The sequence below is a fragment of the Macaca fascicularis genome, chromosome X, assembly GCF_037993035.2.
Source record: "Macaca fascicularis isolate 582-1 chromosome X, T2T-MFA8v1.1".
NCBI lineage: Eukaryota > Metazoa > Chordata > Mammalia > Primates > Cercopithecidae > Macaca > Macaca fascicularis.
In genome coordinates, this window is record NC_088395.1 from 32,433,071 (window position 1) to 32,445,335 (window position 12,265).

General features: G+C 33.7%; 1 protein-coding gene across 15 annotated transcripts in view; it reads right to left on the reverse strand.

Annotated features, from left to right (window-relative positions):
• The window catches only part of DMD (dystrophin), a 2,153,717-nt gene that overhangs the window by 1,276,840 nt on the left and 864,612 nt on the right, over positions 1-12,265 (reverse strand). For all 15 annotated transcript variants that reach the window (XM_015443662.3, XM_065538825.1, XM_065538826.1 and 12 more), the window contains 3 exons: positions 11,614-11,793; positions 11,175-11,303; positions 9,356-9,526 (listed from right to left, as the gene is read on the reverse strand). In XM_015443662.3, the coding sequence (XP_015299148.3) occupies positions 9,356-9,526; positions 11,175-11,303; positions 11,614-11,793 (480 nt within the window). The remainder of the gene's footprint in view (positions 1-9,355; positions 9,527-11,174; positions 11,304-11,613; positions 11,794-12,265) is intronic.

The window sequence follows — 12,265 nt, forward strand, 5'->3', positions numbered from 1 at the left end:
GATAAATTGTCTAAAACAATTGAAAGCAATGGCTGATAAATCATCTTAATTACTGGGTAAGTTACTTCTATTGACTTTAAAGGAAATAGATGACCACAAAAGAACTAGAATCACAATTAAATCACACAATGTTAGACAGTGCACACAAAATAGGTTTTAGTTATATAGAAAATGATCAAACAAAAGTTATAATATTGCATGAGAAAATATATACCAAGCATAGGTTCTGGACACTTTGATTTTTTACTTACCTTTTAAGAGCTTTAGCATGACTGTGCAGTCATACAAAATACATATAAATTAGAACACAGGGAAGTATAATAAATGGGTAAATGGACACATAAAGAAGAGACAGAGAAACTGAGAAAGACAACACTTTGTTTTCCTTGATTTTTTAATGTTTCAAATTGCTTAACAACTATTAATTGTGCTTTGTTGGATTACTTAAGGATTAATGAAATTTAAGGCTCTGTTGAAGTTTTGGCATTAAAGCTGACTTTTATAACAAGTTAACAAAGAATAACAGACTGAAGAAAACCAAGATCAATTACAAACTGATTCATTGTAAATTGAAAGCATTCAAAATTACTCAGATACACTTTATTAGTTTTAAAATGGAAGCTTTCCTTGGTTAAATATTACTTTGGCATGCATAGATACACTAGCATAATAATGACTGTGTTTACACAGACAGCAAATAAACATTTGTTAATCTGGACTATGGAATCTTAATAATCATGATAAGTTACCACTATATTCAAATCACACTAAAACCTAAATTGAAAATAAATAATCCAAGTGCTACAGATTGGTTTAAAATTGCTTCAAATCCATCAGTCTCCTTTTTCCATTCTGCAGCTTTGAAAATTTATTTATCATTACAATATTGATATAGAAAAATAAGAATTCATGGAAACCAACATGAAAAATTTCAAGGATAAGCAACACCCTATAGTACAGAAAAGACAGACTACTGATATGATATGAAGAGTTATTTCACATCATTCTATCTGCAGAGGAAAAGAACTTACAATAATATATAAAAGTATTGGAAAGATACATCTATGCTAGAAGAAAGATTATTTAAAATATGGTTTATAAACTTATTTATTCTATTATTTTAAAGTTATTAGAGCAGACTACAAGAAAATGTAAGAAATATTATGTTTAAGATTAAATAAATTGTCTCCAAATAGTGACATTTCATTGATTGCATTCTTTTGAGAATAGGTAAAGTACTGGTTTACCTTTAATGCTTTGGTGATAAAAATGTGAAAATGTAACTAATTTGTGAGGCTAATTAGAGGATATTGCCCAGTAGATTTCAACTGATTTTGTATTGATGAGGTTAATTTCATGCTTGCACATTTTAAAATTGGATGCAAAATATATTCATGGGTCAAGAACCTACTGCCTACTGTCTACCTTTTATAAAGTTTAACTTAGAATAGTTATCTATTTCACAATTACATGAGTTTTTGGAGTAGGAAATGAATTAAAAGGGGAAAACATTTAACTCTAAAATATATAGGGGAGATAAATAAAAAGCAAAAACATAACACTTTAAGCAATTTTGTATTTTAAACTTTCTTTTGCTTTACTTAAGTTGTTTTCCTATTTCTTCCATCCCCCCTTCCTTCTTCCATTTCTTCCTCCCTGCCAACTTTTGTTGTTCTCATTTTTAATACAAAAAGTGTAACAAAATCACTGTATTTGCAGTGAAACTGGGTATGTTCACACTAACGCATAGTAGACCAACAAATAATATTTGATGACATAGAGGCAGTAAACTATGCTGAGTCAGCGTACTAAAGTGGACAAAGCAATGGACTGAGATCTAATATTTTCTAACCAAACTGTCTGTCTGTGAGAACTTGGGCAACTCATTGACTCTCTCATAACCTGCTATAAATATCTGAAAGTCTCTAGTACAAAGCAAAATTGCTTTTCATCTACTGACATTGATCAGGGGATTAATTTTCCTTTATCAAAGGAGAACAATCAAGATTCACCAAATAGCTTTAATTATTTCAAATGTTATGCTAACAAGACCCAGATAATTTTATCAAATGACACTGCTCACCAAACTCAATTACACATCTACTTTAAAAATATTTTACATGATTACCAAAGGGATTTATTAGCAAAGTTTCAATGGAATTAACTTTGTTATACGGTAACCAATTACACATGTGGAAAAATAGGCTAGCATAAAAATTATGTTGTTAGGTTCATATTTTTCTTATTCGTGGCAGTAAAATAAAATTTGCAGATATTATATAGTTTGAAACAGTGATCTGTTACTATTACCTGAAGATATTAGCTGTAAATATTACATATTTAATACTCTACAAATTATGCAATATTTACACGTCTTCACCTCAGTTTTCATCTATTTTTTATAGAAAATTGTACTAAAATGAATATTTATATACCTACAATGTACCTACAAAAATTTAAAAAATTAAATTAAAAGAATATATATAACAAGAATACTGTGCCAACCTACAAAAATTTAAAAAGTAAAAGACTATATACAGCAAGAATACTGTGCCAATTAACAAACAATATTATTTTCCATCATAGAAGATGTTAAGTTATAAGAGATTGTGAAATATCAATATATTTGGATGGACAAATCTGACTACAGAAAATTAAGCTTTAGTTAAAATTTTTCAATCCAATAAATCTTCATTTGACCTTCTAGATCACATTTATAAAATGCATCATTTATTTCCCACTGAAGTTTAGGAGAGCCAAAATAATTAAATTACTGTTTAACTATTTTCCACATATAGAACCATATTTTAAGACAGATTAGGCCCAATCATGTGTTTCTTTTTTTTGATATATTCTACATTACATGGGAAAGTCACTGACTCTCTCATAGCCTCCTATAAACTCATGAAACTCTCTCATCCAAAGAATGATTACTTTTATATCTTCTGACACTGATTGGAAGTAAAAAACAAAACTTGATAATTTATAATTATTACAGCAATTAAACAATGAATATTTATTTGATGCCCAATTGTCCAAATTTCATATTACAGTTGCAATACATATATATAGAAACTGCTACATGAATAGTGATTTTCAAGGCCCATATGGAAATTAAAGAACATATGCTACATATATCCTGTACCAAATAAGTCTTAGTAAAGGATCAAAGTCAGAGAGAAAATAAGTTCACTTTTTTCTGGTTAGTATCAATTTCAGAATAAATTATTTAACATTTCAGCTCCTTAGAACAGTGAAGTATATCTAAATCTCTAGAAAAATACAATCTAAGCAACTTTTATGTATAAATTACATAATATTTTATAACAAGTAAAATAATTGCCTTTATTAATAGGACATGCCTAAAGTTTGTTTAGTCAAAATTATTCTGCAGCTAAGTATTACAACAATAAAAATATAACTTGATGCATATTTTATTATTGAAATTTATTTTTTTTTTTATTTTTGAGATGGAATCTCACTCCGTCGGCCAGGCTGGGGTGCAGTGTCGTGATCTCGGCTCATTGCAACCTCCGTCTCCTGGGTTCAAGCAATTTCCCTCCTCAGGCTCCCGAGTAGCAGGGATTACAAGGCACCCACCACCATGCCCGGCTATTTTTGCATTTTTAGTAGAGAGGGGGTTTTGCCATGTTGGCCACTTTGGTCCTGAACTCCTGACTTCAGGTGATCTGCCTGCCTTGGCCTCCCAAAGTGTTGGGATTACAAGCATGAGCCACCGCACCAGGCCTATTATTGGAATTTATATGCAGGCTTTCCTACTCAGAGTTAAATTCTGAGTCACTTTTGAGTTCATCATCTTCTTGGGTCTCATAGGTTTTTGCTGAATTGTTACCTCCTCTGTGTTGCTGGAGTGGCTGCTAAATTCACTTACCAGGCACTCACTCTCAATCTAGTATCCATGAACACATCTTGCCCTACCATTAAACAGTAAGCTCCTTGAATCCATTGTATCTTACCTAGCAATAGATCTCCTACACTAGTAAACACTGTTATCAGAAAATAATATATGGTTAGTGAGAATTCATTCTGATTAATCCCTTTTCTCAAGTCTTCTCTCATTAGTGCTTTTAGATATAGCTCAACTAGCCTCACTCCCAAATTGCTGACTCCCTTTCTCCAACTTGACTTCTAGAGGGATGGAGAGGGGTACAACTGTCATAATCAATATGAAAAACTAATCAGTTTATTTTTGTCTTCCCATGCCCCTTCCTATACTTCTGTCTCCTATTACCTTATCTTCCTGATGGTATCCCCTTGCCCTCAGCCATGCCACTGTGCTCACATGCCCTAAAACAGAGACAGGTGAGACAAGGAGTCTCTCCTCATTGATTTTATCAATTTTACTCAGGGTTGTAATATTATCTCTGATTCACTATTATAATTCTGATCCTCCCCAATAAAACTGCCATTTCCTCACGTTGATTTCACATAGATGAGGAAAAAATACGCTTTTTTCAAAGTCATCAGATACTCTTAGGTAACCTCGATACAATGGGAATAGGCAGCATCTTTATGTATTTTAAGGGGCGTATTTGGGACAAACAGAACTCCCTAGTACATCTTAAATTCATCCACCTGATTATCTTTAAGGCTGGTCCTTGCCATGAAAATAGCAAAGACATGATTTTCTGACTCCAGTCAATTACAGCAGAGACCATAGAAAATCAGCTGTTCTTTTGTTTTTTTCCATCAGTTTTTGTCTCAATCCTCCAAATTTGGCCATTCAAGTCTAATATGCATAACGATGGAAATAACTATTGATATTAGTTATTTTTAACCATTTCATATCTATACACTGATTAATAGATTTTAAATATATGTTTTTACATATATTACATCATTTGATCCTCATTATAATCTTTAGATTAAAATAAAACAGGCATCATCTCCTTAATTTTGTAGCTAGAAATGAGGCTCTGAGAGGTAAAGGGGCATATTCAAAATCACCAAGTAGTAATGTGCTCAGCTAGTACTCAAAGCAGGTCTTGCGGCTTCAAGTTAAGTACTTTTTGCTAGTACCATACTGCTCCTCATTGAGGGCCAAAATTAACATTACAGAGAGTTGCACTTGGACAATCAAGTCCTCAGCCAATCTGAACTGAGGATCCCTTTACTCATTGCTTTCTGGGCTTTGGAATTCCTTGTCATGAACAGTCCTTGCAGGAGACATGGGAGTATCCCACTTTGTATTCTTCACCAAATGGTAAATCTAATGTCAGTGAATTTTCAGGGTAAGTTGTTTCTCTATTCAAGGGCCCTTTATAGTTACGTTCTAAAGGTTATACTGAAATTAGTCATTACAATGAGTCTATGATCTACTCGTGTTCAATCCCAGTCTACTTTATTATAATTTTTATCGCCATAGTTTTTTCTTCCAGGTTACTCTTCCATGAAACTCAGACATAGACTCAACCATAAAAAAGGCACATTCTGGCCGGGCGCGGTGGCTCAAGCCTGTAATCCCAGCACTTTGGGAGGCCGAGACGGGCGGATCACGAGGTCAAGAAATCGAGACCATCCTGGCTAACACGGTGAAACCCCGTCTCTACTAAAAAATACAAAAAACTAGCCGGGCGAGGTGGCGGGCGCCTGTAGTCCCAGCTACTTGGGAGGCTGAGGCAGGAGAATGGCCTGAACCTGGGAGGCGGAGCTTGCAGTGAGCTGAGATCCGGCCACTGCACTCCAGCCTGGGCGACAGAGCGAGACTCCGTCTCAAAAAAAAAAAAAAAAAAAAAAGGTCATATTCTAACCTAATATTATCTGTATAACCCCTACTATAAAGAAGCTTGATTTTGAGATCAAAGGCTACCCCCTAAAACTTCCAGCACTTCCAGCACTTCCCTATTCTAAAAGCAAATACACACAAGACATTAAATGTTTTAAATGCCTTATCAACAAAAGATTACTGAATAGTCAAATTTTAGAACAAGCAGGGATTTATGAACTAATCTAATCTAGAAATTTAAAATCATGTTCTATGAGCATAACTTACACTTCCTGAATTCAGTCATAGGAAGGAGAAAGAGAAAATGGCAGATATTCCTCCCATCTAGTAACTATTATTTTCCAATTTATTAATTTTATTTTAAATATTATTTAAATATTAAATATTATTTAAATTTAATATTTTATTTTAACTAATAATATTTTGGGCAGGATAATTTTTCTTTTAAAAATTGTTAATCTATTTTAACTTCCTCATCTTACAAACAATGAAATGGATATGCAGAGAAATCATATGTTCTGGCTACTACTGAAAAAGTTAGGCCTAAAATGCAATCTTCAGGCCGGGCGCGGTGGCTCAAGCCTGTAATCCCAGCACTTTGGGAGGCCGAGGCGGGCGGATCACAAGGTCAGGAGATCGAGACCACAGTGAAACCCCGTCTCTACTAAAAATACAAAAAAAAATTAGCCGGGCGCGGTGGCGGGCGCCTGTAGTCCCAGCTACTCAGGAGGCTGAGGCAGGAGAATGGCGGGAACCCGGGAGGCGGAGCTTGCAGTGAGCCGAGATCGCGCCACTGCACTCCAGCCTGGGCAACAGCGTGAGACTCCGTCTCAAAAAAAAAAAAAATAAAATAAAAAAAAAAATTAATAAAATGCAATCTTCTATATCCATTGTTTTCTCTGCTGAGATTACCTTCTACATCTATTGTTCTCTCTGCTGAGATTATCTCACCATTATTTGAACATCCTCATGAAGATGAATTAGTGTTAAAGATATTTTATGATTATACTAAGTATTCATTTCTGTTTGTAAACATATATTTCTTAAGCAAGGATCTTTACACCCTTGTATCTTCTCACCACAATCTCTAGCACAATGGAAGCTCAATTCCATTAGCTGATGCAATGAATATTTAAGCAAAGTGTCAGATATGCTTTATTCCTGTGTTTTTCATTTCATCATGAAAATAGAGTATAATTATCTCTTCAGAACCCTAAAATGGGGTATTACACTCAGTTGCCTTTAATTTAGACAAAAAAGAATACTTCAAAAAGTACACATGTGATTATTTTGTTAATTAATACATAATTGAAAATATTGGGCCGGGCACAGTGGTTCATGCTTGTAATCCCAGCGCTTTGGGAGGCGGAGGCGGGTGGATCACTTGAGGTCAGGAGTTTGAGACCAGCCTGGCCAACATGGTGAAACCCCGTCTCTACTAAAACTACAAAAATTACCTGGGTGTCATGGCGCCTGCCTGTAATCCCAGCTACTTGGGAGGCTGAGGCAGGAGAATCATTTGATCCCAGAAGGCAGAGGTTGCAGTGAGCTGAGGTTATGCCACTGCGCTCCAGCTTGGGCAACAGAGAGAGTCTCCACCTCAAATAATAAGAACAATAATAATAATAATAATAATGGATATTTATTTGAAATTTCTTATGCCTTGCGCTAGTAGGGAAAATGAAATAAGTATATCGAGTGGCTCACTTTATGCATGATTTCCAGAAGTATACTTACAAATTCATGCAGAATGTGAAATGAAAACTCACAAACTTGTCTTGGTCACAAACTTGTATTGGCTGGGTCTGTCACGTCTGTGGTGGAGAGCAAATGCTACCCATTTTTTAATATCTGTGAATCACAATCTTGTAACACAATTTATCCAAAGATAATACCTTGTTTTCTCTTAAATATTCTATAGCTTAGTGATTTATTAAAATGTGCATGTGTGTGTCTACATCTTAGTAATGAAGTAGTATCATTTTTTAATGATTGAAATAAAGCTCAATTGATCATTTAGTTATTACATAAGCCACTGATATCTTCAGAAATAAAAAACAATTGTCTTTGTAATAGTAAATTCTTTCAAAACTATACTCTGATAAATTTTAAGAGCCTGTCACATTTTTTTGCAAGTGATAATGACTGACTCAAATATATATATTTGTGACAGTTAACTACTTAGTTCTCTCGTGCTGTCTATCTCCATATGCAGAGAATATAGCCTTTTAAAAGTCAACTATATAAGGTCTTTAGGTATGGAGAGAGAGAGAGAGTGCAAGAGAACTAAGTAGTTAACTATTAAAAATAATTTGCAATGAATTAAGGTAAACTAACAACTTTTTAGTTTGGGAAGGCGAATTTTGAAGGGTAACTGTGTCTCATGCACATAAACTAAACTACTTAGAATTTATCATATCACATTTCATTTATTTTGAAAACTGCTTTAAATATGTACTATTATATAACATGATGATACACTGTAATGCTTTAGAAAGTGTAGCAATTGTGAAACCATGCTATTACTGGTTGCTTATATCTATCAAAATATTTTTTGAACATGTTCTTCTATTTTTCCAGGAGTCAACACTTACCTGACATATTACATCATATTTTCTCATAAATACTCCAATGTTTTCTCATCTCAGATTATTTCTAACAATTATCTATACACCTAAATACATATATTGATTGTATAACTTTTTATATTTGAAAGCATATCACATATATTAAAAATATATCAAACTACAGTACATAAATTTCTAGGTAATTACTTGCATTTCAAATCTTCCCAAAGAGTTGAAATTCTTTAACACTATATTTATACATTTTGGCAAACTACTTACTAAATAAGACTTTGTCTTCATCAAATCATACAAATATAAAGTCTATCATGCAAAAGTTCCATATTCCCTGGTTCTTCTTAAACAGTATATAAATAGGCATATAAAATTACAAAAATTAGGATATATAAGCTTTGCAGTGATTTGTTTTCATGGCTTGATCATTTCATTATAGCCTTATGAATTTTGTCACAGTGTCTGCAACTAGCAAAGGCAAGTTAAATATACACACTTGCACAATCAGTAAAGAGGTACAAACACCCTAGATCATGCAGAAGATATACAAGGCCTCATTTTGGATGTTTGATCCACATGACATGCAAGCAATATTGTATCAGTAGTGCTTTTGGAAAAATTTATCAGTAGGGCTTTCTTTTGATGGATGACTTGTGTGCTTTTGGTTTTATTTATTTATTGTTTTGGCCTTCAGCATGCTATTTGTTGTTTTTTTCTGTAGGTGACCCCTGAAAGTACGTATGTAAACTGCAGTGTAGAATGCAGTTCTAGAATCTCTGTGGCAGAAAAACATGAAAGAGAGAGAGACAGAGACAGAGAGAGAGACAGACAGAGAGACAGAGAGAGAGAGAGAGAGAGACGGTTTTATCTCCCATTATAGTCAGTGGTAAAATTTCCTTAAATACATTTTGGCCTTCACTTTCCTTTTGAAAACCTTGCTATGGAGTCTACTCGCCCCTTTGAGAGTACTGCACAACCTTCGCAAGAGATCATTTAGCACTAGTTTCCACCTCGGAGTAGATCTTCCTACCTTTCCAGTCTTAATTCTGTGGGAAATGGCTGCAAATCGATGGTTGAGCTCTGAGATTTGGGGCTCTACTAATTTCCTGCAGTGGTCACCGCGGTTTGCCATCAAGTTTGCTGCTTGGTCACGTGTGGAGTCCACCTTTGGGCGTATGTCATTCAGTTCTGCCTTTAAACGCTATATTCCGTGAGCAAGAGATAGGACTTGAAGTTAGTAATTAATGAAAGTCAAGATAGAAATAGAGAGCGAAACAGAGCGAGTGAGCCAGAGAGAGTGAGAAAGAGAGAGAGAGAAAGTAAGAAAATGAGAGCAAGCACATGCAGAAAATAGAAAGGGAGATAAAACCACGATTGCCATAAAACAGGAGTAAAATGAAAATACATGTAATTTCAGAAAAATAGATCACTGTCCTTAAGTTTGATGCATGTCTATTTAAAATGTTTATTTAGTCTGAGGAAGGACAGGGATGTTTTCTTATGTTTTGCAACTATCATAATGTATTCTATTTAGTCTTATTTTATTATATCGTTACTGAATTTAATAGTTGTGGAATAAACTAAGTATGTGCTCAGGAGGGCAAGTAGCTGAAGAACACTTTTCTATTCCTTCCTGGTACTTTCAAGTTCCTCTTTGTTTATTACATTGAGTGTCATAAGAAAAAAAGTGATTTTCTAACACATACAAATTTTGTGTCACATACAGAGGTACTGAGGAATGTTCTTCCTGACCTGCCGGGTCACAGACATTGTAAGTTAAATAACTCAGACCCTATTATTCAAAAAGCTTTGAATGAATTTCACCATAAGATGACATCTCTGACTATATATCAAGGGACAATGAAGAGCACAATACAGATCCACATCAAAATAAGCTTCACACAATAGCATAAATGTGTTTTGGGGATAACCTGGAATGCATTTATAGTTTTTCATTAAAATATATTGTAATCTGTGGAAAATATGAAAATATCAGAGGCATAAAAATGAACTGCATAGAAAGAAACATATTTTTTGAGTTTTCTTTAAATAGTAAACAACTAATCAATAAATTTATCAAACATTTCAGCAAAATACAAAAATGTATTTAAAAGAGAGCTGTTAAAATTCAACTCTACCTATTTAACTGAGAAAGGAGACATCATCAAATAGAAACAATGTAGTATCAATAAGGTATATATACATATTATACCTCTCATACCCTTATATCAGAATCATTTTTTAAACAAAAGATGATTAAGTTGCCCTTGAAAAAGAAGACAGGGCTTCCTAACAATCAGTTTTGATACTAAAACAAAGAACCCAAAGCCTTGTTTACATGTAGTTAAAAATGAAAACCTCAGTTTTACATAAGCCCAACATTAAGACTAATTACCAAGATTTGGATATGGCTCAGGCAAAAACAAACAAACAAACAAACAACAACAAAAAAAAAAACAGCTGATTGGATTTCAGGTGTTGATTCAGATGGGCTGAATGAATGATGGTGTCAGATTGTTCTTTGTGTTAGACACAAGAATGTAGTACCACCATTGACATAGGCAGAAATTTGCAATATGATTTCAAAATAAATCTTGGAATCTCTTTCTGAACAGAGTTCACATTGGGTATAATTAACTGAGTGATGGATATGAACAGATATCCAGATTACAGAACTCTTCAAAATCATTAATTTCCATTCAAAGGGGGAAGAAAGGAAAAACGGAAAGATAAAAGAAGGAAGAAAGGATTGTTTTACTCTTATTAAGACGTCCTTAGTATCTTTTAGGACAAACATGATTGAAGTAATTGTACAATTTGAACGTTACTTTTCATATTGTATTTGCTACCTTAAGCACGTCTTCTTTTTGCTGGGATTTCTTTTTCTCTGATTCATCCAAAAGTGTGTCAGCCTGAATGATCCACTTTGTGATGTGGTCCACATTCTGGTCAAAAGTTTCCATGTGTTTCTGGTATTCCTTAATTGTACAGAGATATACCATGGCATTATAGGTTAGACAATATTCTTAAAGAATTTTTCCTATGTTCTAAAATTTTTAAAAGACAACAATACAGTTTCATTCAGATTAGTTTTAAGTGGTATTTTTATATAGAATATTGCTGAAATATAAATAAAAATATATTAAAATATTTGTTATAGATATTGAATTAAGAGCCAGCATATACGTGGACTTGAGAAATTTTCAAACACAAAATTATTACTGGTCACTTATATATCTTTTTCTCGTGACAGAGAAGGGTGTAAAAGCTTCTAGCCTTTTCTCTTACCAACAAAAGATTTAACCACTCTTCTGCTCTTGAGGTGACAGCTATCCAGTTACTATTCAGAAGACTGAGTTTATCTTCCACCAATGTCTCCTTCTTGCCCAAAACTGTTTTCAAGGCCTCTCCTACCTCTGTGATACTCTTCAGGTGCACCTTCTGTTTCTCAATCTCTTTTTGAGTAGCCTGTGAAAAGGATAGCATTGACCTTCAAGTAATATATTGCAGTCTTAAGATTTAATGCTTATGAAATGGCTTTCTCTACGGTTACTATGATTTTGCAAGGTTTTAAACCTATAACTATGTATTAATGAATCATGAAAACCATACCATATAAATTGCAGCTTCATTATTGGGTAACTATGAACATATATATGTACCTAAGCATAATTCATGTCTTATTTTTCATCATACATATTTAATAAACATATTGTTCAACTAAATATACTTATATTTACTTGATTTGTTCATGTAGTGGCTAAAGGCAGACATTTGAAAACCCATCCACAAATAAGAAACTGCCTTTAGAAAATTCTGCAGTATGATGCTACTGTATTTCTGCAGCAGGGATTTTTTAGGCTTTTAGTGCCATGGATCTCTTTGGCATCTGTTGAAGCTTAAAAACCCTTTTTCAAAATAATGCTTTTAAAAGCATAAA